The 26,499-nt window shown below is 38.5% G+C and overlaps 1 protein-coding gene and 1 long non-coding RNA gene across 2 annotated transcripts in view; one reads left to right on the forward strand and one right to left on the reverse strand.

Moving 5' to 3' along the window:
- Positions 1–24,275, reverse strand: part of setx (senataxin) — a 33,539-nt gene extending 9,264 nt beyond the window's left edge. Inside the window, exons 1-15 of the mRNA XM_046868277.1 lie at positions 23,957–24,275; positions 14,043–14,242; positions 12,257–12,464; positions 11,729–11,838; positions 10,786–11,002; positions 10,060–10,179; positions 9,018–9,189; positions 8,711–8,804; positions 5,187–8,555; positions 4,943–4,967; positions 3,742–3,912; positions 3,321–3,544; positions 2,480–2,629; positions 2,170–2,320; positions 107–208 (exon numbers count right to left, since the gene is read on the reverse strand). Coding sequence (XP_046724233.1) covers positions 107–208; positions 2,170–2,320; positions 2,480–2,629; positions 3,321–3,544; positions 3,742–3,912; positions 4,943–4,967; positions 5,187–8,555; positions 8,711–8,804; positions 9,018–9,189; positions 10,060–10,179; positions 10,786–11,002; positions 11,729–11,838; positions 12,257–12,464; positions 14,043–14,240 — 5,311 coding nt within the window. The 5' untranslated portion in view covers positions 14,241–14,242; positions 23,957–24,275. The remainder of the gene's footprint in view (positions 1–106; positions 209–2,169; positions 2,321–2,479; positions 2,630–3,320; positions 3,545–3,741; positions 3,913–4,942; positions 4,968–5,186; positions 8,556–8,710; positions 8,805–9,017; positions 9,190–10,059; positions 10,180–10,785; positions 11,003–11,728; positions 11,839–12,256; positions 12,465–14,042; positions 14,243–23,956) is intronic.
- A 533-nt stretch (positions 24,276–24,808) lies between these two features.
- Positions 24,809–25,741, forward strand: LOC124398323. Its single transcript, XR_006928048.1, has 2 exons — positions 24,809–24,943; positions 25,263–25,741. It is a non-coding gene; the product is annotated as an uncharacterized LOC124398323 (long non-coding RNA).
- The last annotated feature ends 758 nt before the right edge of the window (positions 25,742–26,499 follow it).

The raw sequence follows: 26,499 nt of genomic DNA on the forward strand, positions 1-26,499 counted from the left end.
TGTTTGTTAAACACTAGTCTAAACTGATCTACTTAACTAGAAGCAGACAAGGTTTTAGTTAGAATTGTTTTTCCTGCTTGAATGTACATGCATGCTTTTTACTCACCTAATGCTTTCCTGGTCTGGCTGTCGAGACTAAAGCCTTTCAGCTGCTCAGAGATTGTCCTCTCGCTCCCAAGGCGCACCAGGTTGATGTCACCACAGGTGCCTGTGCACACAATCATTTTAGAAAAGCGGTGTGTAAATCTTTAAATAAGAAAACAAAGTAAAAATGTTAAACCAGATTAATTAAAAATATAAACAGAACTGAATGTCACAGATTTGTAATTGGGACACCAACAAAACACTTTACAAAAAATGCTCACACACAGACATACCTTTTTTTTTTTTTTTTACATATACACTATACTGCCAAAAGTATTGGGTCACCTAGTCATAAGTGTGGCATGTGATTTTTGAGCATTGCATTTCACATTTAGTCCCAATTTGCTCTTAAAGTTCCTTCCAGTCTTCTGGAAGATGTTCCACTAGATTTTGGAGTGTGCTTATGGATATTTGTGTTTATCAGCCACATGGGTATTACGAAAAGCAGGTACTGATGTAGGTGAGGAGACCTGGGGTGCAGTCAGCATTCACATTCATCCCAAAGGTGCTCAATAGGGAGGAGATCGGAGCTCTATAAAAGGCCAATCAAGATCTTCCTCTCCAAAACATGTAGACCATATCTTCTAGGAGCTCACTTTGTGCACAGGGGCATGGCCATGCTGGACCAGGTTTGGGTTTCCAAGTTCAAACGAATGCAAAATTGTATTATAGCGCATCTAAAGACGTCCTGTACAATTGAGTGCCTTCAGCTTTGTGGTAACAGTTTGGAAAAGAACCACATATGGCAGCTAAGGTCAGGTGACCCAAAACGTTTGGAAATATAGTGTGTATATACATATAAGTAAAAGTGGTTTTTGCATCAATGGCCATAAAATATTTACTTCATTTCCCTAAGTGGCATAAAAAGCCACTTCAATATTAAAAAATATTGAAATTAAATGAGGGGAATGAAATTGGTTTGACAGTATCTACTGCATCCAAGTGATCATTAAAAGCAAGCACTTCACACAAACATTACATTAATTATTATCATCAATATATTTGTTTTAACTCAAAGCATCCTGACCATCTTGTGGCCTCCCCTATGCTAACGGATATACACTTTTGAAGTTTACACTACATTGGGGTCCCCAAACCTTTTCTTTCCTGACACACAATTTATCATTTCTTCATTTTTTCCATTACAGACATTACAGGTCTGTAACAGATAATGACATGGTCCAGAGTGACTACCGGTATTATAGTGGAGATTTTAATATGATTTAAATGTATTTATTATACCTCCTAATGCCAAATTCGTTAATTATTATATTTACGCACCATACAGACAAATGAGCATCACTTTTCCAGAGATATTTAGCCTATTAAAAGAGCATTATGACCATCATAGTGACATTTTTCATATTCATTGCTATTGATATCAAAACTTACCTACTTATGCATATGGTTGGTGGGTGAATCTAACTAAGAATTAGGCTATGTTAATAACGAGAAATCGACCGACCGCTAGGTTGGGTCGTACTTGCCGATAGACGATTAAATATATGGAATAAAAATACTGAATCCAGTATTAATAAAAAAACACCACGCCATGTAAAATACTGAACCTGCATTACAAAAATTTTAAATAAACAAAAAAACTGTACTGAATCATTAAAATGTGATAAGGGAAATCTATATTAATACACTAATAAATTATAAATATTTTCATTTATCTCGCGTGTAAAAACAGTAATTCACCTCTAGAGGCCGCTCCCGTAACGACAGCAAACCGGAAGCCAGAAAAACTATCGATATGTATTTGTGTTGATAGCCGATTGTTCCAAGCAATAAACTCTGGTTTTTCCCTCAATCTCTATTAATTACTAAGGGAATTTTAGTTTGAAAGTCAAACTATATTAAACGCAAACATTTAAAATTACATTTTCAAAATATGTCTCTGACATTGTTTAGAGAGCCTGTTCCAAATGTGGGGGCCGGGCCATCGTTTGAGGAGCCCTGCACTACATAATCGCTTCACAATAACAGGAAAGCATGTGGCTGTGCGTATGGATTACTAGTAACCTTGTGGATTACTGATGTCCAAGCACTTTTCTTTGAAGGCAGGAATGATTTTTCTCATCAAGTTGTCAATGGCTGCATTAGATGGAGCGCAGAGTAGAATTCTCGTTCTGTGAGACTTGGTGTTGCGACCCATCGAAGGTCTCGCGCCATCCTAAAGAGTTAACAACACACAACCAAATCAAGCCTCCATTCTATCCTATAGAGATATGGAGATATATGGAAAGGGTTAAGAGTAAATAGCAGAACATTTTGTAAGAACATTTCAGCTAAATTAAAAAAAATTAAATAAATAAATAAAATAAAGACATACACAGAGAAGTCTGTGCAGCATCCCAACTATGATTTTGCTTTTGCCAGTCCCTGGTGGCCCATGTATTAACAATATCTTTGGGGTATTCTGCTTTCTTTTCACCATCGCAACACCACAGTTTATTGCTCGGGCCTGGTCTCCATTATATTCCTAAAGGAAGAAAAGACATTTACAATTAATTAAATATTATATTAGACTAGCAGGGAATCTCTTGCAATTTAAAAAAATATGGTGTCTGGTGCCACGTTCACTAAAACAGTACATTTGAAGTTGAATGAATAGTCTGATTAATTTCTGAATTCACTATACCCAGGACACCACTGATCACTACAATTTATAAAAAAATTTTTTACTTAAAAAACACACTAGATATAAATCACACAAATTACGCACAATGAGATTGTTATGCACAATAGTTACACACACTAAGAAAACTGCCAAAGTGAGCAATGAACATGGCTGTCAGGCAAGTAAAACTAGATTTGTACTAAATGTTTTTATTTATTTATTTTAAAGCGAGTGGTACATGGTTTGTTTAAGAGGGTACACTGATCAGGTATAACATTATGACCACCTGCCTAATTTACTTGCTTTTAACACATCAACTTTAAGGACAACATCTTCATTTGCTGCTGAAGGGGATAGTGTTTTTCAAATAGCCAGTCAATGTCAAAATCTTTTGGCATCACAACCACCAATTCTGATCTCGGTCTTTTACTTGCTATTTCTACTTATTTATTAAATGTATTACTTTTGTTGATATCTATCCATGACGATGAACGCCAAAAGAACTTCCAGAACCAACTGTGCTCTAACCTAGGGATGCTCTTCATTTACTTACAGGCAAATCTAGGCTTGGGAGGTTGTCCTGGCAGGGTGCAAAATACTTGATGTCTGGCTTGATCACTGGATCCAACATCTTGCTCCTCTGTAGCATACACAGTGCTCGGAACTCCCGCAGCGTACTGATCAGGGAGCCAATCACTTCACAGCGTACAGGTTGGGTGTTAACAGAGGACACGTTACCACGAGTCTGAATGATAAGTTTCAGAGTGGAGGGCTGCCCTACAAGTGAAAAATACAATTTTCAATATATTCCGAAATACATCCTGTTCATGAGTATTAATAGATTCTCGCTGCCTATGGCTCACAGGCGTGTATACAAAAAGTGCGTATACACAAACAAACATCACCTTCTAACTCTCAAATCCAATAGCATTACTATTGCATAATTAAAACCAACATGCGCAACAAACACAGACCTTCATTGCTCATCACGGTGTATCGCGACACGCATCCAAAGTGGACAGTCGTCTCCGTGGAATCCGGTTCGTCGTTCGCATATGCTCCTACGTTCGCCGGCAGCCAGAGGAGTACAAGGTCTTCTTCTTTAGGATACAACTGCCTCTTCTCCTGCTCAGGATTAAGGCTGGCTACACAATAAACCCATTTCGCTCCAGTTAGATATGTATAGCATCAGAAAAAAAGCCAATCATATGCAGCATTACAGAACACAGACAGATACAGGTCAAGAGCTGTAGTAAAAGATCACATCAAACATCACAGCGGGGGAAAAGTGATCTATGACCTTATTTTGGTGTTGTTAAAACAAAGTTATTTGGCTCATGATAATTTTAATAGATATCAGTGCTTGACTAACTATCATTCTATTAATAGATTGTTGTGCTATGAGTAACAGACTTTTTACACAAGCCGAGTTGATTAAGCAAAAATGATAATTGGAACATTATAGCTATAATAAATCATTGTACTTCGGACACTTAAGTACATGTGAAGGCAAATTCTTTCAACGTTTACTTCTGTAAAAGAACAAAAAAAAGAACACTTTTATTGAATTAATATTTTACCTACTGTATCGCGACCTTTACTCAAATACATCGTTTGTGTACTTCGTCAAACATTGAGGTAGACAGACTACTGCCCCAAAAGACCACAGGGAGGTCCATTGAAAACACTGAAAACTGGAATCTTGGGCTACAGACAACAAGCTCATGAAGACTAGACAGTCAAAGATCAGAAGAACCTTAAAGCCCATCCACCACATCAATCCTGAAAATAATCATCACAAACCAGACTGGTGATTCTTCTGTGACCACGCCAAACAAAAAGATCTTGTTCTTCTTCAATGTTCTGTTTAAACTCCAGATTGTTAGCTGTGAGCTGACTTTGAAATACACAAACCAGCCCAGTTGTCACCAGCAACCATTCTTATATTTAATGTGATTATGTCTTGACCCGTATCTGTCAGATCTTAAGCAATGCAGTGCTGACCGGCAATATGACTGACCGGCTTAATAACAGGATGGGACAAGTGTTCAGTTCTTGATGTGCATGCAAAATTCTTTGTAAACGAATTTGTAGATGAATGCACCTGTGAAGCTCGCACTGGCAATGCGACTGATGTAATCAAATTGCTGGATCTTGAGATCTATTTTGATGTTTTATCGGTAAGCCAATTATTGGCCATCTAAAGAGGGAGAAAAAAAAAAAAAAAAAATACACTATTAGAAACATTTTTCAACAAAAAAACTAAATTTGAAAGGCAAATTAAAAGGTAATTAACAAGGAATCTATGATTGTGTATAGTGGTTACAGCTTAAATTTTACTCTTTTAAAAATGAATGCATCAATTCAGCAAGAAAATTGTAGAAACAGTGTACAGTGAAATAAAAAAAAAAAACCTCACCTCCTCAAACGTATTAATAAGCAATAGGGGGTAAAATATTTCGAAGTACTCCTTGTGGTTAGAGAAATTTGTTGGCACTTCCTTAAGGGGAAATGGACACAAGTCCTTGGGTGTCCCAAACGCTGTATAGTTCTCGAACATGCAGTACTCCCACTTTAAAATCGCCTGCTTCAGGTAGGATGGATCGAACATTGGAGAATGTTCAGACCTTCGATCTCGAGCCACAGTTGGTGTTCGTATTGATACAGGCGTTTCTGGTCTGGAATAGGTTTTAAAGGAAGGTACATAGGGAGCAGGAGTTTCAACAGAAAGTGATGACTTGGAAGCCTGATTCGGAGCATGCAGGGTGGGTCTAGGGGGGAGAGGTTGGCGAAACTCGGGCTGTGTTGTGGATTTCGGAGGTGGGAGTGGCATTGCCGGGGGTGGCATTGCCGGGGGTGGTCTTGCAACCTTGGCTTTAGCAACATGAGCAGGAGGTGGAGGGTTCGATACTTTTCCAATCTCTTTAGCCAAAGAGGCACTGCGGGAACTTGATGTGTAGATTTTCGTCGTCGAAGGCTTTGTTTTTTTCGGACCCTCTGTCGACATGCTAGGTTTTACGAACACTTGGTCATTTGTAGACATCTCAATGGATTTCTGAGGCTTGTTGCCAGGATTAAAAGGCTCATTCGTTTTTTCTTCAAAAAGATTTGGTTGGTTGCCAGATTCCATGCGTGCACAGCCTTGAATCATTAAATTCTTGCCATAATCCTCAATTTGCTCCATTTGCGAGCATAACTCCATGTCTGTTGGTTCGTTTTGGGTAAGGTATGTCCATTCATTATCATCTTGGTTTTCATCTATGGCTTCTGCACCCTCTGCCGTTGAACCACAAACAGCATTGGTTTGAAAGGAGCTCAACTCCTTACTTTTAGGATTCTCCACCTTATTATTTACTTCTTTTTTGTTATCTGACAAACTAGTATTGACCTGATTGACACCCATTTTACTGTCTATCCTTCGGTCAGGGTCGGGCTGAGAACAGGGAAGGAAATTGTAATCATCTTCCTCGTCGCTTGGCTCATCCATGCTTTCAGATTTTGATTTGGGAAAGGTATCTAGCACAGGACATTTATTTGATTTGACAACAGCAGCAGTCTGCCTATAGTATTGCAAATCTTGTGACGAAAGCAACTTCTTCCCTTTCTTCACAACGGCCTTCTTTTGACGGACTCTTTTTGACTTCTGTTGTTGCTCAATATTCATATTCTGGCCATGTGATCGAAGTTGAGCTACTATGGTAGAGGAACGCTGGGAAAGCTCAAAAGCTTTCCTTTCCTTCTTTTTCAACCCTAAAAGCTCTGGTGCACATTCGGGTGCAACACGTACCCGATCTTTTTTTGGAGGCACTATAGCAGGTTTGGATAGTGAACGCACGACAGAGTGCACAGAAGAGCCTCTCGAGGAGGAAGCAGTAGAGGATGAAGCTACCATTGTGGAAGAACATGGTTTTACAGGCTCTAGAGATATGGCTTTAAGTAGCCTGCAATGTTTCTTGGCTTTCTGAATTGGGGCTTCAGTTATAGGAGGTTTTCTGCTCAGCTGTTGCTTGACTTTATCAATTCGGCCAGGTTTTTCAGTGTGTTTTTCAGAGTGCTTGGACTGAATAAATCCAGATTTCTCATCAGAAGATGGTTTTGGTGGCACTTGCATGCTGGATGAAGTTGGTTCCTTTGGCTGTTGGTGCTGATGGATTTGAGCCTCCACTTGCACACAGGCTTGCTCAATGTCTTGGTCTGAGATGGGTTGAGTCCCAATGGGCTCCAGATCATAAATAACACATGCTTTGGACTCAATGCCAAGTTTCTGCTTTTTGGTCACAATTGGGACGCCAATGTGCGGCTCATCCCAGGCAGATGCAATGTCTTCTTGGGTTTCACACTCAAATACTTGTGAGTCACTACAATCATCAAAAACACGGCCTGGGCTCTTAGCAAATTCAAAGTCCAAAGATGGACCAGGTACTACCCGGTTTTCTACTGCCGTTTTGTCATTCGAAGATTCATCATCACTGCTGAACAACGGTTGGGCATAATGCTTTTCAGCGGACTTTCGAGATCTTTTCAGCTGACGCCTGAAAACATCAAGAGGCTGGTCGTCATCGTCGTTTAAATCCCTTTTCCTGCACTTGCTAAGTGAGGCAGAGTCTTGGACCTTAGATTGGCGATCAGAGCTCTGAGGGCTGACACCTGAAGAATGTTCAATCTTTTTCAAGCCACTGCATTCACCTCGTTCATCCTCAGTCTCACATCTTCTCTTAGCAATGGCTTGTATCCTGGAAAGATTCTGACCTTCATTTAACTTTGATTTGATTTCCTGCATTTTTTCCTTGTCTGCTGTTAACCGGCTTATCTTAAAAGGAGGTTTATTTTCTGAAATCGGTATTGGATTATGAGGTTCGTTCTTTGGTTTAATTTCGTCACATTTAATTTGACATTCCTCATCATCAAACAGTGGTTCATCCTTAATAAAATGAACTGTATCTCTCGGGCCACTTGGACCAACCTCTGCGTCTTTGGTTTGCGGCTGCTGCAGAGGTATTTGCAGTGCGGAGTTTGTAAAGGAAATGACATGTTCTGACGGATCAGATGGTGGTGTTGGTGGAGCACATAAAACATCATTTGAAACAGGCCTGTCGGATATGGCTTTCACAAGCTTGACTAAGCATTTCTTAAGATTCTCATATTCTGGTTTGGGAAGATTCCACCCTCTAGCAGAGACACGTAAGTGTTTGTTAATTAGGTCCAGAAAATGTGCAGACTCTGAGACTGTTCCTGTTCGTCCCCCTTCTTTCAAGATGGAGCGAATCAACTTAATGCAAGCGTGACTCATTGCGCCGATACCAATTGCTGGCATATGGGTCCCTCGAGCATAATGCGAAGTAAGTGAACTGACCCCTCTCCGATCTTGAACTCTGGCATTATAAAGGTCATCAGAAAGGGTGGCACACTGCATTACGATATCTACCCATATATGGGTAAAATAAGACAGCATTTCCATGCAGCCTTTACTTAGGTGCAGCTTAATTATATCCAAAAGGATGCGGATGAAGAACTCCGTGACTTTATCGCATGTGTGTGTCCGCCCATAGAGCAAATCCTTGATGTTGATGTTGTTATCCAGATAGTGAATAACTTCCCCGATGTAGATGCTATTAAGCATGTTCAACTCCATGATCGAGCGAACAAAAGGAATGAACCAAAGAAAGGTGCTCCCGTATACACGCATGCCTTGACCCATTTCAGTCTGCAAAACATTAACCAGGCAGCTCATTTCTTCAAAAATCTCATTGCCACTGGTGTCATTATTGCCAGATGACCAGTCTGATGACTGCAGGTCACAGCATACATGGAAGAGAAAGCAAAGTGGAGACAGTTAAAATTTTTGGTTTTCCATAAATAAACAAAATAGTACAAAATTACTTTTTAGGCAACAATTAATAACGCGTTGATCACTAGCGTTCTCATTTAAGAAAAATTCCTTACTCTACTTGTTCGCTCCGTTGCATAGCAGCCATAGACAATTTGACTACAGGATATTAGGTCATCATCATTCTCAGGCTCTACCTTCACTCTTGTCCTGAATTCAATATTAGAGAACAAAGAACATCTTGGAATTTAAAAAAAATAAAATACAAAAAACAAATAAAATAAATAATCCTACATCCCAAAAAAGTGTGCCTGGTAAAAACAGCTTCAAAAACCTAATGTAAAGTTGGAAAATCGATTCAGAACTGAAACGCAGTATTACTTTATTATAACAATGTTACAAAACCAGATAGCTGCCTCATACCCTGCAGTTTTCTGTCGGATATTTTCAATTTCAGCCATGTAGCTGCTTGCTTTAGTGATGGCCTGGAAAGCATCTAGTGGTTCTATTTGACCCCAAATCTTCGAGCCAAGACGGTCTAGAATGACCAAGAAACAGTGCAAAGAGGGCCAGAAGGGATCTGATCCAGGGTCATCTGAAAATGAAAAGAGAAAAAGGAAAACATGTCCATAAAACATTCAGAATTTTTACATTTTCTACATCTTTTCCCCCAAACAGTATTCCTCTGGCATTGTCTAAATTGACTGGTGATGGAGTATGCATTATACTGGTGCAATTTGTTTGATTTTCAAATTTCAGCTTTTTGAAAATGAACTCGCGTTTTTTCCTCTGCATGTTTGAAAACATGTAGTCTTTACAAACCTCGTGTAAAAATGCAATGCCTCATTCACAAAAAAAAGAACTTCAAATACTGACCACTGATGCATACATACCACTCTCAAGGGTATCAGGGTAGTAAAAGCGGCACATGAGTGCTCGAGATTTTAAGAAATTTGAGCATGTTTTCTGAGGTCTGTGTGTTATTATAAAAGAAAGAGCCCTCGACCTAATTGCAGCAAGCACCTTCTCCTATTAGCACTGAATCTCCACAGTGGTGTGAAAATGGTGACCTTTGCGCTAGATCTTAACCTTCAGGAAGTGGGGCGAAGTCCGCACGGGCAAAACTGGCAAGTAGGGTGGGTGTGGAAGTGAGATCAGGTCGTTTGCCAGCCGCAAACTCATTTGAGGAGTGCTCGGTGACAGAGGGCGCAGATTAGCAAGAGTTGCGCAGATGTACATAAGACGAGGTCTTTTGGCATACTGACTTATGAAGGTCGGTGCTCCCTGTGACTGTGCCTGCAGCCTTGTGCTGCTATCTCTTGGCACTTTACAAAACGAACATTTTTGATACCAAACCTTTTAATTATTAAACCATTAATCGAGTCGTACAATGTCATGAACCATCTGCTGTCTTTAAAAAGATACAAGTGTTGATTTCAAAAAACAGATTGTGGTTGTGCTTTACCTTTATTACAATCATTCATGGTATTGATAATGCATTGAGGAATGCTGGCTTGCCCTTCTGGCCCCATTAACAAAGAGTCCATGGCCTGCGAGTCCAGCTGCATCAGCAACATACAGATACCTGAAAAAGGACATGATGATTTTAGTTTGGCAGAAACATCTCTGCAACCCCCATTTCAGCAAAGCTCTTCAGTGCCCCAATATTGCAGACTGTATATAAAGTATGCTCCAATATTTCCAACAATATTGTTGGATTTTCCTTATGTTCATTTGCATGTCACAAAAAATAAACAAAATTTAAAAAAATTACTATAAAACACTAGACACTGTAAATGTGTGGGGGGTTTTTCTCTCCCTTTTAAACCAAAGCAATTTGCCAGCACTGAAAAGTTAGTCACTAGTAACTTGTTATAATGGTTAATATTAGTTGGTTATTTTTATTTCAAATCTGAAATTCCAGATACAGAAATAAAAGTAGTGCAATAAGATTACATTCATTGAAATGGATTGTGAAATAGTTAATAATGTAAGAACAAAGATGAAACAGTTGGGGTTCATTCAGTAGGCCATTTTTCGTAATTTTTCTCATTTTAACAGCATCTTTGATCATTCAAAGGTGATCTAGATCATTGCATGTATTAATAAATATCTATGTATGCATGCATGTGTGTATGTGTGAGATTTAAGGAAACTTATAGCAACATGGTTGTGGTCACACACAGCATACCTAGCCAGTAATGCTTCTTATTTTTGGAGTCATAGAGATGTGGAGGTAGAATATTGAGCTTGCCAGAGCAGTACTGGTCATCCACATTTATGAAGTCCACAGTAATTCCTAAATCAATGATGTAGAACATGCAGGAGAAGACCTCCTGAAGATCATAATAATTATCTCTGTCCACTCTGCCCAAAGACCTGGCAGTCGCTATTGCCCAGCGACGCACCTAAGAGAGGAGAAGGACAACATTTTAAAAAATAGATGGTCCGCATAGGCCAAACACCATATATCAGAGTAAGCACATTGTTCAGAGAAGGTTTTTCTCTAAAATTTAGAAGATGGTTGTCAGGATGTTTGTCGATTACGCATTCAATAACAAGAAAGTATTTTGTAAAAGAGCTATTTAGTTTATACATTAAGACAAATCCACAATTTCTTATTGACGAAGGGTGTAGAGAATCAACGTACACCAAATTAACAATGCTGAATTTATGAATTGAAGAAAATGTTCTTGTGCATAGTGACATTTAAGTTGTGTGAATTTGACTCCAAGCTTTGATAGAAGATGGAAAATTACTTAGTCTTCAATGCCTATAATAAGGGACTTGTTTGTTTTTGGAACAGCACCTTTGATGTGAACCTTAAGAAGGACGGAAATTCAACATGCAATATACAGTATGTTCCAAAAACATGCAAATCTGCCTTTTTTTTTCTAGATTTAATAAAGATTCTGCACTATTTCTAGATCCATATTTACATGCATGAGACTGACCATGTTAACTGCTCCGAACAATAGTTCAGAATAGTTTTTTTTACATATGTGGTGAGGGGGGGAAAAAAATTAGAATCCACGCACTGATAAAAGCGGGGGAAAATATATAGAAATACAGCTAAACAAAATATGGGGATTAAACATTAACCAATAAATTTCCCAAACAGTATACAGGCTTACCTTTTCGTTTGGGTGCACCATGAGCAGGTAAATTCCCTGATAGCGCTCATGCACTGGTAGAGGATTATTCATATCCTCCATTTTGCATAACACTTTTACCACCATTTGACCTGGAGTATAGAAAGAAATAAGGCGATTAAGAAGAAAGTAACATTTCTATTTGACAAGCATTTATCTTGCTTGTCAGCTTCTCTAGCTATAGTAAATAAGGCTGTTTGGCAAAGCAAATAAAATCTGGTTGTGTGTGGGCGTGGCAACGATGAACATTTTTAAGTTTCAATATTTTACATCAACAAGCAAATGTTAAAAGACATTAGATATTAAAGGATAATTTTCACTTAAAAAAAACTAAATAATTTAAAAAACAAATTATAACAAAAACATTAACGGCAATTTAAAATAAAATTTCAACGAAATAAGATTTTGTCAACAATAAAAATGGAAAAAAATTAAAATAAGTCCTTTGGTCAGGAATTTAGTTGCAGCCATTAGGTAGAGGTGGAACAAAAACTTTCAGGGAGAACTTACAGAGCTCCTGGTGGCACAGAAGGTATGGATATTTCAGCACTTCCATGAGCGCAAATCTCAGCTGGTTGAGAAATTCTTCGGCTGTAAACTTTGAGACCGGTAACTCGTGGCCTTCTTCGACAAAGTACAGGTCATGATCGTCCACGTCGACCTCCAACATTTCCCGAAACACTTCGAGCAGCCGAGATGTCTCCAATTCCCAAAGACGCTGAAAGAGAAAATGGACAGTACTTTTTGTTCCCCTCCATTAATGCACTTGTCAGAAATATCATTTACACACATAATTATGAGACGACTAGAACTGGATAAAGGAACAACAAACAGCACTGCTAATACCCAAGAGTACAACGTTCTTCTTGACTTCCTGTTGTTTCATTCACATATCGAAAACAGTGAACAGCATTAAGCTTTAAGAACCAATTTGACCATCCTGCTTAAAACATCCCCTGCATAAAGCTACCTTTTAAAGAAACATCATATCTAAATGACTCATCTTTATGATCATATTCACATGCTTTTTAATAATCATAGATTTGCATATCCAGCTGTTATTTTCACTTGTATTTAGCAATTTTTTTTCTTCTGTTAGTTTAGTAAAATTTGAGACTATTTTGGACATCATCGGAGAATATTAGTCCTGTTAGTCCAGATACTGCATGCAGAGAAGCTCTTATAATAAATACTTTAGTGACTGTTTATGTACGTACATGTGTGTGCTGGTAAATTTTAGTTTATATGGTTTTGTTGAAAATAGTCTGTGAAGTTTTAAACATGTTGAAGCAATTGGTTTTCGTTGACCTCGGTGGGTTTCATTTCGATACTGCTAGGATCATTTCTGTTGTACGCGCAAACCAAACCTGGTGAACTTTCTCCTATTAAAAGTTGTTGGAACAATAAAATAAAAAATAAAAAACTCCACTCTATTATGGTATTTAGAGTTCTGCTGAACCGCTTTTCGCTTTTTGACCCGTGTCAGTAGCAAAGTGAATAATGTGGGTTTTTTCTCTTTTTCACTAAATTGTGAAAACGTTTGTTTAAAAAGAAATAATAATAAAAAATTATTTAAAAAAATTGGGGACAGAGTTTGCTAGAAGCCGCAGCTTTCGCGCTGTAGCGTGGACTCTGAATCCTTTTTAGACAAAAACGCTGTTTTTTAAATGTATCCAGATTAGGTAGGACGTAGCCTAGGATTGTGTCAATTTGGCCTTTTTTATGCGTTAGACTTTTGGCGATGCAGCCAAGTTGGAAGTTTACAAATGCCACTACAAACTAACACTTTCCAAGTTCGCTTTATTTAAATAAAATAAAAAATAACACCTCGATTGTAGGCTGATTTATCTTAAATTTGTAATTTAGCGTACCAGTGTAGATTTATTTATTGCTAGTGACTCAAAGCACTTTTGTACGTCGCTCTGGACAAGGGCGTCTGCTAAATGCCACGCAAAGGCAAGACAGTTAGGGTGTGTGTGTGTGTGTGTGTGTGTGTGTGTGTGTGTGTGTGTGTGTGTGTATATATACCTCTTGCAGAGTGTGAACACCCTCACCCCCTTTGTTAAGTGTAGTTCGCGTTTATGAGCGTCGTGTCACTTATACAGTGTGAATGCTCGCTACTCATCACAGCATTTGTACCTTGTGCAGTGCGGAGACACATTTGCATGCTATGTGAGCACCTCATGCAGTATAGGGCTGAACTTTCATGTGTATAGTGTAGTTCCCTCCCGCTTCTCAATGTCTTGTATACACTAAGCGGTGTAAAAATGCAACTTTGGTTGCAGTGGGATTGTACCTGGTGCAGTGCTGGGACCGTCTCTCTTGCTTCGTGGTACACCGCCACACACTCCAGGCAATACAGGAGGTCTTTATTAGCATCTTGCATTTCTTGTGGCGTCATCTTACCGGCGCAGTAACGCTGTAGCACCGCCTTGACGGCCTCATCGCCATCATTGGATTCATTTGCTTGGATACACCACACGCACGTCTCCATAACTGTGTATAAAATAAGAAGGGGGGGGGTCATTTTTTCTGATCCAGTTGATTTTTTTCTGATCCATTTGATCAGCAGCTGTATAAGGAGATGTTTCTTTTCTGACTTGTTTTCAAATCAAATCACATGTATGAAAAAGATTGTGTGAAGTTAGGACACTTATCGAATATGACCATCTATTCCAAACAGCAGCATTTACATTGGGTAAGATAGCGGCAACATAACATGCTCATGTACGCAACAGTAATTCCTGCGGACAAGAGCATTGGTTAGATCCAAAGTAGGCGGGTAAAAGGTTTAGTAGTTCTAAAGCAATCAGGAAGGGACAAATCTGAACGACATGATTCCAACAGAGCGACATGCTGGAATGACATGTAAAAGGTACTACAAGCCATGCTCCTTTTCATCATCACATCCCACCAAGACAACCAGTCATGTTTGTCTGAGAGAAATTACAAGGAACTGAAGCTCTAAAAGTTATGGTTTGCATCGAAACAAATTTATAGGAGCATAGGGTGACGTACAAGACTGGAGGAAAGTGCACATGGGTAAGCGCTCTCTCTCTCTCTCTCTCTCTCTCTCTCTCTCTCTCTATTTTATAAAAATAAAAAAAGTCACCATCTAGCTTTATCAGTCTTTTTTGCAGGAGCACTTGGAGTGTTACAAAAACTAGTTGTTTCCATTAGCGGTCCTGCTTTCACTAAATGTTCAATAGTGTTTTTAAAACTTTCTTTCGGCTTCTCCCATTAGGGGTTGCCACAGCGGACCATCCGCATGTTTGATTTGGCACAAGGTTTTACGCCGGATGCCCTTCCTAACGCAACCCTCTTCATTTATCCGGGCTTGGGTCTGCTTTCTCAGGTCACAAAGAGTAAAGCAATTTCCAGGCCTACAACAGGTTTGAGTTGTACTATTATAGGTTTTGTGGATTTTACATCTGTGAGACCATAACACTGGTGGGACTTGACCTTCCATGTCTTTAACCTTCACGCTATGTTGCAGGTCAAATTGACCCATTTTAAAGTAGAGGTTAGGGGGAAGAAATGCAAAGCATAATAAACGACAACCAATTTTGACACAACATTTCAACAGTTTACATTTTTTTTTTAACTATTTTAAATAAAATGTCTGCTTGGTTATATAATATATAAAATGATATTTTAATTCAAATAGAATAAATCTAATGAATGCAATACACCTGGTCATTGTAATGACTTTAAATTTGTGCCAATTTAATTGATATCATCTACTTAACTGTTCTACTTATTTCAGCAGACTTTAACAAATGTCTTCATTCCGTCCATCCTTCATTCATTCACTCCATCGATATGCGGAAGTGTCCGGATTGTCTCCTTTTAAGAGAACCCTAACCATTGTGTATTTTTATGCCCCTGCAGGGCTCCAGACTGTGACTAAAAAATAATAAATTGCAAGTAATTTTTCGCCACCTGCGACCATACCGAATAACCCGCATGTTATGACTTTGTGCGTGTTCTGTAAGGAATGGCCTGTCACAATTTGTTGACGTAATAAACTAAGACACACGCGCCGTGTTAAAGCACCAAAATAACCGGGCAGTTCAAACAAAACCCACCATAACGCATCACAAAAAACATAACCACACATACAAATATTAGACTTTTCCAAACAATCTCCATCTCCATCCAACTCTTCCGCTGATGACACACGTGTTATTTAAAAAAGCGTTGGAGAGAGGGAGAGCGAAAAACACACCGAGGACCATCTTTCTATATCAGTCAGTGAAAACATAAATAAATGTGCCAAAATACATTTAAAAAAACTTCTTGAAATCAAGAGTTTTCATGGCTGAGGTACGATTACGAGACGCAGAAACTGTTTTGCGACTTCTGCTCTAAAGCGGGCAGAGAAATCGCGGGGCGTCCTCACAACTGGCGTCTTTATCTGCTGTGATCCAGCGGCCCACATTTCCAGCATTTTCCAGGGAAATCTTCAGGAAAGTCTGCCTTTATCATTGCTGTGGTCTGACAAATAAATATATATAAGGGATTATGGCTGATGGAGTCGTTTGATTTGCTGAAGATTGAGTAACAAACTGTTGACGGTGGAGAACTTGCAGGAAGTATCATGTAATCCGCTGCTTTTTTTTTTATTTACCATCATTTCTACCCTTTTTCTTCCATTTGTTTATTAACTTTTCAAGCTGTAGTTGGCTTTTTAATCAATGAGTTTCTGTTCATTTCTTCGATAGTGTTCCACTGAAAACTCTGAGTTTAGTCCAACCACATCCAATAATTTACGCATCATCAAATGCATTCCTGAACAATGTATTTATTCACGGTTTCCCTGTAGGTATCTGGGCTCTAGTTTCCCCCAATTGATCTCCCACTAATATGCTTTGGGGTCGACTCTGGTTGAGTATTCCACACAATGCTTGCCACACTGCAGTTTGGAATGCTTCAAAAACAGTCCCATCCATATAACAGGAGTCCAAAGCACTCATGAGGTCTGATGCTTAGAGAGTCATTTTTGTCTAGCTTTATTTTTGCTAGAAGGACTTTAATGTTCTACAACATCCAGCAGTTTGTCCATCGTTTCTTCTTCAAAAGATTTAATCCAGTTTCCAGCCCCCTTCGTGGTGTCTGGGAGGCGAGCTATCGGCCCCTCAAGGTCCTGTCTTGCCAAAGGTCCTTAACTAAAAAGGATTCCCTTTTCTCTTCATCTGACCACCTTTCTTCATCAAATGATAATGCTACTGCTTCTTTTCTTTTCTTTTCTCTCTCTCTCTCTCTCTCTCTCTCTCTCTCTCTCTCTCTAATCTACTTCTAGCTCTTTTCTATTTATCTGTATCTTGGATTTTTTTTTTTGTTTCTATAATCTATTTTTGGTCCCCTCACTGTATTTCTATGTCCTTTTCCTCATGACTGGTCTAATGGTTCCTCCTCCCATTCCTATTCCCCCCTTGCATTTTGATTTCCTCCGATGCTGTTCGTGCCCATTTAGAACGATCTAAAGGCAAAACAGGATTCCCATTTGTTTTTTGGTAGGTTCTTAACAACTAATTGTTAGTTTTTCTTTTTCTAAATCAACACATCCTGCTTAAACAGTGCCAGTACTACTTTTTCCTCATATTCCCTTTTTTTTTTTACGTTTAAGCACTTGGTTCTCTTCTCTTATGATTTTATTTAACTTTTCATTTCCTTAGACAATGCTTGTTCCTTCTTTTGCCCATTTGGTCATCAGTTCTTTAGTTCGGTTTTGCCGTTTGTTAGAAATTTTCTCTAGCAATTCTTTACACAACGGATATTTTAATCCTAATATTTATACTGGAGTGGTCGCCGTAGTTGATCTTTTAACTACCTTATATTATTCTTGACTTCAGCGTAATCTCTGGATCTTTACATTTATAATTAATTCATACCACTTTTCAGAAGAATTCGTATTTCTTATCGCCCCTGTTAATTTTTCTTTCGTGTCCAATTTCTATAACAAACACATTTAGTAAAAGAACTTTTTTTTTTTCCCCAGCCAATAGTCTTAAAGTGAATAAATCGTTCTTTCCACAGTGCCAGTCAGCGTCCTCTTTATAACGGCATATCTAAAGAGAGAGTCAGAAGGAGCACCGCTCAGTACAGAAAATAAAGTCTATTTATTCTCTCAAACTGATCCAGCTACATGATCACTCGCACACACAGACAACATAAATCTTACTCTGCTCCCACTCCCTGGAGTGGCCCACTAACACCAGTCAGTACCCTATTTCACTGACCCCTTTAATCACGATAAGAAAACCATTAATGGATTTTATCTAACCACCTGTAAAACCCAGTACCATAAACTACATTCCACACGATTGCTTTTCTTGCCGTCATTTACTAAACCCGACTGCAATACACTCACCTACCCATAATTCACGGAAAATTTGTGGGTTCTCATTTGGAACCTAACTAAGAGCAAGTTGTGGCTTATCTTAATTTTCGGGAATCCGCAGCGGGACTGAATGTTCAGAAACGTTGGGAATAACATTTTAAACTATGAATTTGTTCAAATACTGTACACTATTGCGTTTATAAAGTGTAAATCTCTCCCAATGTTTGGAATTGCGAGAAAGAAATGGAAACAATATCCTGTGATGATGATGATTGGTAAAGATCTGGTATTAATCAGTCATTGTGCATTTTGTTTAGGCGTGCCACAAAAAAAAAAAAAAAAAAAAAAAAAAAAGTATTCCAGTATTAGAGTGCACTGGATTCCAGATCTAAAGGTTTAGGATCGAGATTGGGGGCGTCTTTTGTTTCTCTTTGCAGTTAAAAAAAAACGACAAGAACATAAATTGGAAATGTGGAAATGTCCCCAAAATGTTTAGCGTGCCCTAGCCCTGAAACAACACAGAAATTGTAAATAGAAACACAAATATACCAAAAGAGGGGTCCTTGATTTTTACATATGTTTAACATGGGAAAACAGGATTGCAAAACCGATCTACAGCTGAGCTGTTTTTAAACTGACATTACGATTTGAAAGGGCTGCGATTTTTTATTTAATTATCAAGAAATTAAATAAGGTAAATACAGCAATCTGGAGTAATGGACGACTTGCTCCCGAAACATTACGTTTAACACTGTTCAACAGACTGGAGGCATTTTAACACTGCTTGTTGTGAATGCATGTCACTGTGGTTTGGAAAAGATGAGCAGGAGCAGTTCATCTCCACCAGTATGTAGAAGAGTAAAGTCTGATGTTTGTGGTGTGTGTGTGTGTGTGGGATTCTTGTGTACGTGTGAAATTCTTTGGATTTCAACACTCTGATGTACTGTATTTTGAAGGCAAGTACTTAGTAAATTCACTTAAACGTCCGTGTGAACCCCTGCAACACAACCAAACCTGCATCAACGCCTACAGAGGTACCCACAGCTAAATCTATGATGAACGCATGACTGCAATGTTCACCAATGAACACGTTACGTCATTACAAACACCGTAACTGATAGCCAAACAAATACTCAAGTGTTATTTCGCATTACCTTTGTTCATTTTTGTCAATGGATGCGACACCTACAGACAACATAAGTTACCTGGCAAAAAAAGAAAACCGTTCTATTTTATGGGGGGCGCGATCTTAGTTCTTTAACCAAGCCACCCAAAAAAATATGATACCTGCAGGGAAAACAGTTAATGCAGAATTGAAAGATGTATAAATATTACCATGTGGTCCAGCAGGGTGAATTAACCATACCGATTTTCCCTTCATAAGCGAGGACTTTGAGAGGGGTTGTTTACAAATGTCATAATTTCCATTAGGGCTGCTGCTTTTAATTGTATCAGCAATCGACTACTCTAACAATTACTCCACCGATTAATCAGATAAGAAGTGCTTTTACTTTATTAAAGAGCAAAGCTCAATCAGAACCAGCAGGTTCAGGGACAGCTTTTTTCCATCCACTATCACACTATAAGGATAAAGTTTTGGATCAGTATTATGGATCAATTAAAAGAGCGTACAAGTCGTTTTGTAAACCACCTTTGGGAACCTCGGATCATAATATGGTGTTACTTGTTCCCGTGTATAAAACAGTCCTGAAACATGGGGAAAAAAAAAGCACAGATGGGTCTGAAGATGCTACGCTACGTTTACAAGGTTATATGGAAAGCTTGGACTGTTTTTTATGGACACTGATGAAGTAACTGATGTAATTTGTAGTTCTCTGATGTTTTGTGACAAATGACTCAAGATCCTTCTGTGAGAAAGAAATAGGGCCTTTAAAGTGGGAAATACAGTTCAAATCAAATGACATTTTATTTGTCACATACACATACAGAGTATGACATGCAGTGAAATGCTTTGTGCGACTGTCCAGCATTTGAGCATGAAAAGGAATAGAATTGAAGATAAAAATAAAACAGAAAAAAAGGAGATAAATAAAAAGTATAAACTATATAAAAATAAATGTATATACATGTATGAGTAATTTGTACTTCCAATATCTGCCATAAAGTGATTAGTGTGATTGTCCTTAAAGTGTCCATGTGCAGTACGGTGTGATATAAAGTGGCACTGTGCTGTTCAAGTCCAAAGTTAAAGTGTCACAGTGCAAAAAAAAAAAAAAAAAAAGTTGTGCAGAAATGAGTAACGATTAAAAGAGAGGTCCAGAACAAGATCCTGGATGTTTCCTGGTTTACACTCCGGATGGTGGGAAGAAGCTCCTCCTCATTCTCTCTGTGTTTGCTTTCAAGGAGCAGAAGCGCTTCCCTGAACGCAACAAAGAAAAATGGTCCATTGTTGGAATGGACTATTTTCCATTTAAGAATTATAGGCAAAAAAATTTTTAAAATTAATTGTGAAATTAAGAGGGTGAAAGCAGTCTATAAGGAAAATTTTGGGGTAAAAATTGAGAATGGGGAATTTAGGTTCTGTTTGGGAGGGGATGCATTTAATCACAGGTCAGGATAAGAGGAAAAGGAATAATCGAATTAGTTTGAATGGATTCAGTGCAAAAATGCACCAAAGGAAATCGAGGATTTGAAAAATGCATGTAGAAAAAACCTGGAGCATGGTTGTCTTTTTTTTATTATGTGGGTGATGCAGGAACAGCTTTTAAACATAATATAAGGGGTAGATTACTTAAAGGATTGTTCCAAGCAGTCAGGACCAATAATTTATTACATTTTTGCCGTCTCCAACAACAAAAAGTTCCTGTACAGTGAAAGCGGTCTACAGTGATTCCAGTGCCAAAAAAGCAAAATGTACAGACGCTAGTTGACCTGTGGCGCTTACATTTTTACTTATGAAATGTTTGGAAAAATGAGTAGAAAGAAATTACGCAAAGGATGCAAAGTTCTCTAGACCCCCTTCAAGGTGCAATAGTAACTCTTTCGCACTTAATACAAAAACATTTGCGAAATGACACTTGAATTCCTTTTCTTTTTTTATCTGCTTTCAAATCTGTGCTAGTTGAGAACCTTATAAATGAATTTGGGTTGGGTTTTAGTCTTGCAGGTTGGATTTTACACACACAGAGAGAGAGAGAGAGAGAGAGTGTAAATGTCTTTCTGAATGGTTGGCATCATCTACTGGGTCACATCAAGGATGTGTCCTCTCATTAATTATTCTGTACACAAAAGATTGTAAAAGTAGTTTTAGAAATTTGTGCTGATTGTTATGGTGAGCTTACTAAAATTGGGGTTGATTTTTTCATTTGGTGTCGGAACACTTTTTCAAAACTTAATGTTCTCAAACTGACTTGAGTTTAAGTCTAGGAACAAATCTATACAGTATGAGCAAACATGAATGAATGGATTGGGTATTGAGTGTGTTGAACAGCTCAAGTACTTGAGTTACTTTCAGGGAAGTACAATTTCAAGGAGCAGATTTCTTTTACTTTTATTAGAGCATTCCCACTCGATGAATCAGGAGTTTCACTTTCTTTCTTCTGGCATGCGGTATCAACTCCTAGTAGTAAAACAAATCATTTTCATTTATTCCTGTTAGCTGTAAAGTTTTTAAATTTAAAGGTAAATACGGTAAGAGAATCCGGGAATTTTCCAAAATAAAACATCGTTCAGAATCAGATAATAAATAAAACGGAAAATAATGTAAGTTATGTATTCTTTCTGTGTGGCCCGTTACCAACTGACCCACGGACCGGTGCCGGTCCATGGCCCAGGGGTTGGGGACCACTGCTATAGATGACCGGGTTGTTCTGACCATTGATTAATGTTAGTCAATATTTTCAATACATTTAAAAAATGTAAATGAAATGATCCATCTCAAACAGGCTGCTTGTTTATGATTATGATGATCTTGTTTTTGGTAAACAAACACTTTAATAAATGCTCTCACCAAACCCAAAGTGTACTCGTGTCCATTTAACTTTAACTACACTATTTCTATTTTTTTTTTAAATAATTATAATAAATACTTCACTTAACTGACTTGTAAAGAGTTTAAAAAGTTCAATTCATGATTTTAGTTTTATATTCTCATAATTAGTTGGATTCCTCAAGGGAATACTGTACTACTACTACTGTAACAATATATGTCCATATATATGATGGCTTAGTGGTATAAAGTTACACTTCTGCTCTGAGGGTAACAAGTTTAAATCTCTACAATGCCTATCTGCCACTGTTGTGCCCTTCAGCAATGAGAGAATTGTATATCACTCTGGATAAGGGCATGGTGTCAAAGTCGATGACTTAATTCAACAGAATTAAAGCCAGGCAGGTCCATTCAAAAACCAAAAACGATCAACACAATCTTTACATACCCTCTTTAGCCATCTGTGCAACACTCCTCTTTCGTCATCTTTCAAACCGCCACTGCCATCCTCATCTTCCTACACCAGTCCACCGCATTCACATGTTATTCACACATGACCACTTCATGACCCTCAGTCCTGGCCACCACTCGAACAAATGTATTACTCTTCCCCTCAAGAACATGATTTCTTGTGCTCATTACTGTTATTCTAAATCACCACTTAGATTTTTTTTTTTGTGGTACCCTGAGAAGTCAGTATATTCATTCATGCACGACAAACACTGGAATAAAAAAGGTTAAAAGGGCACCATAACGCCAAATGTGATCTCATGCGAACCACATACAAAAGTCTAAATGCTGCAAAACACAAGCATTCGGTGAGCGGCGCCTCTGTGGCCTGGATAAAGAAACGATGGCGAAAGCTTGGTTTTGTTATACAATTCGAAAATTATAAATAAGATGTTCACGATTTTTTCTTCTTCTAAAAACAGTAATACTACATTTGGGTTTACTTGTTTAAAAACCTTTTTAAGAGTGTCAGAGTAAAACAAGTTTGTGCAAGGGCTGTAAATATTACAGTCCATCAAAACATGCTTAATGGACATCAGGGTTTGACAGGTTTGGCATTTTAGGGGATTTTCTCATTAGTACAAATGTGTTCATTTTGAGTGTCCTATCCGGCATCGTTTAATTATAATCACTCTGTACAAACGTGATGAGCAGAAAACAAACTCGGAAAGCATAATCAAGGGAAAGAAATGTCATGCATATGGGCTTCAATAACAGCAAACCACACTTTTGTCGTGCAGGGGAAAAAAAATAAATAAATGTAAATAAATTAAAAAAAGCTCGGGCTGCAGTTTGCACTTCTGTGGACACTCGATGGAAATGCAACAATGTCCACCTTCATAGTACGAGTTTATTAAGTAAGAAAGCTCCGATATTTTACGCTGGCTAAATGACCAGGTGTGTGGTTGGTGCTAATACTGTGGTCAGGGAGTGTATTCTGACTGCGTCCAATGCCTGAAAACCACACACTTCAGCCTCGGACTAGCGTTTAGGCAGCGTATAAGAGCGTCTGGACAATGTTTGCAAACACGAATAAAGCTCGTATAAGACATCTAAACGTGTATTACGTCATTTTAACGCGACTGAGACTGCAGAAAGGCGCTAACGCGCAAACAAGCAGGGTCGACGCACGTGCACGACCTTACACACAGCCGCGCGCGCGCGCGCCCGAGCACGCACCCACGTTCGAATTGAAACTCGGGTTATACACGTCAGACCCTCTACTTACTCCAAACCACTGTTATGACCAATTTAAAAAAGTTTTAATTTAATTTGTTTAGCCATATAGCTAACCAGCTCTGCCTTTTAAACAAATCCATCATTGTTAGCAAATGATATGTGGAGATAAACGCAGCGCCGCGCTTAAGGAACCCTTTTAACCGCCAACAACAATAAAATATTTACTTACCGACTTTCAGACTGCTTTCAGACTCATTTCATTTGCATTCGTGATGCTCCTTATTTAAAAAAAAAAAGAAAACTGGGTCATAAACTGCGTGTTTTGATTCACATACTGCAAAAGACCTCGGGTGAACGCGTGACGTCACCGCGCTGCTTCCGTGTTTCCGCAGTGCCTCAGGAAACGGCGTCTTCTTCCGTTTTTCAAGCGCCAATCAATGCCGTTCAGCTGAAACGCTAATTGCGAATTCAAGCCAATCAACGGAAAAGGGTTTAGGTACTAATTTACTGAGAACGGAGTTTAATTTACACCAGCAGGCACAATCCGGTTTATTTGTGCTGGATGCTCTGTTCTGATTGGTCAGAAAAACCTCCTTGATTTAGCTTCTATAATAAAAGCAGGTCTCACTCGTCCTTCTAAAATGTTTTTTTCTCTGAGCATACACATCACGGGTGGATTCTCTGTTGTAAATAATTTCCTATGTAACACACTTAATAATAATAATAGAATAAAATAGAATAGACCTCAAAACCAATGAAGGATCTTCAGCCTTGGATGAGGAAAAGCAAAACTTCTTTATTGCACTCACATTTCACTGAGCTCATACAAGGCGGTCACACAAACACAAGCAATACGATCAAGCGCACATAATCTCTCTGCGTTCTCATATTTATACCCTGATGCCACATAGTATTTCTTTGTTGTCTTATCTATTTTTTTTCCTTCCTCGCCAAATTCCTTTTATTTCTTCAGATCTTCTTTCACTTCTATGTTATTCATTTCCCATTGTCTCCTGACTTTGGTTCTCCTCCCCCTTCTAACATTCCATATTTGGGCTTCCTGTTTCCCTCAGTTACCCTTATTTTCTGCCTCGTTTTTTTAGAATAAAAAAATTGTATAAAACCCTCTCTTCCTCAGGTTTTCCCTCATTTTATGCTCATCCTCCGTGCCTAAATGATAATTTTGCGACCTTTTTCCTTCCTGCATCTGCAATGTGTACGTTTCTGCTTTTCTAATTTGTATTGCTGTTTCTATTCTGCTATCGATGAGTCAAGCTAATATCCTTCTACTTGGATTATATGTTTATATATGCTTTACTGTTGTTCTACTTGACTGTCATATGAGCTTTGAGTGCAGGATATGTTGCCTTGAGAGATAATATTTACAGGCTTGCTACCTTGTCCCTTATCTGGTTCTGCCACCTGCACACGTGAATCTTATGTCTAGTCCTTGTGATGTTGACCTTTACACCTTACGTCTGGTTATTTAGATATCGACCTTCACTAACTTCTCTTTATTGGTTTCTTTTACTCAGCTTCTTCTTGCAAATGTTTCAAGCATTATCCGAAGACAGTATCGCCAGTTTCAACTCCTCTCCCCAGCAACAAAGTTTGCACAAGTCATTAAGCAGCTATCAACCCAGGTTCCAGATAACCCCTTCCTGCCTCCATGTATCGTGCAGCGTACTTTTTTACGCATGATTTGCGCGCACAGACCTCCGCTGACCTTCTTGCTGTTTTCCACCAAGAGACCAAGAGACACACAATGAAGATTCTAATGGCCTTCGTACACCTGCATCAACTCTTCCTCCTCTCTCTCCGCATTCCACATCTTATCTTTCCTACTGACCTCTTACTGAACTTTCCCCATTCTTTCTCCCACTGCTATTTTTTCTCCTGTGTATTATCCTCCTATAACTTCTCCTGAATCTGACCCCGAATGCTCTCCCATGTCCTCTCCAACCTCTAAGTCCTACAAGTCCTTTTTCCCAATAAACCTACTTAGTCTGCCTTATCCATGGTTGTTTATTTTCATCGGCACACTCACAGCATCAGTCCATTTCTATCCTAATTTGTGTTCTTATCAGACTCTCTGTATAATTTCTACTTGGGGAAAATAGGTTAGAATAGAATAGAATTCAACTTTACTACATTTTAAATTGAAATAAATTTGTGCTTTCAAGAGTCACCAGCAGCTGGAACCAAATTCCTTGTGTTTGTCAACACACTTGGCCAATAAACCTGATTCTGATAAATATAGAGAGATGGCAGCGGCACATGACAAGATAAACTTGTGTTCCATTTTGAGAGAATACTGTTTGTCATTATCGAAGAAAACGTCTCAAAGTATTATTGCGATAACATTTACAGTTTACTGTGAGCTGTAGGATTATTTTTTGAGTTAATACTCAACTTAAACCTCATTCTCTTATATTAGACCGCACACTGAATTTAGAGCCCAAAAAAAAACCCCAAAGAACACAGCACCTAGTGACACATTGTTTTGGAATCTTATTTTGGTATGGTTTAGAGACAGTGGCATTGAGTAAAAGACAGGAGGTGGGGCTGGAGGTAGCAGAGCTAACCAGTATGACTAAATACTTTTTTTGCCCCACTGTAAATAAATAAACATATATACTAATTATTTCAATTTGTTGGATTGATATAAGTTTGATTAAAACACAAGCTAGATAGAGACTTTGTGGAAGGTCACGCTTTACAGGGATGAGCCAGGCGGAAAATAACATGCTTTAGCACTAATTTGAGCACGTA

The sequence above is a fragment of the Silurus meridionalis genome, chromosome 15 (genome assembly GCF_014805685.1).
Source record: "Silurus meridionalis isolate SWU-2019-XX chromosome 15, ASM1480568v1, whole genome shotgun sequence".
In the NCBI taxonomy this organism is placed as follows: Eukaryota; Metazoa; Chordata; class Actinopteri; order Siluriformes; family Siluridae; genus Silurus; species Silurus meridionalis.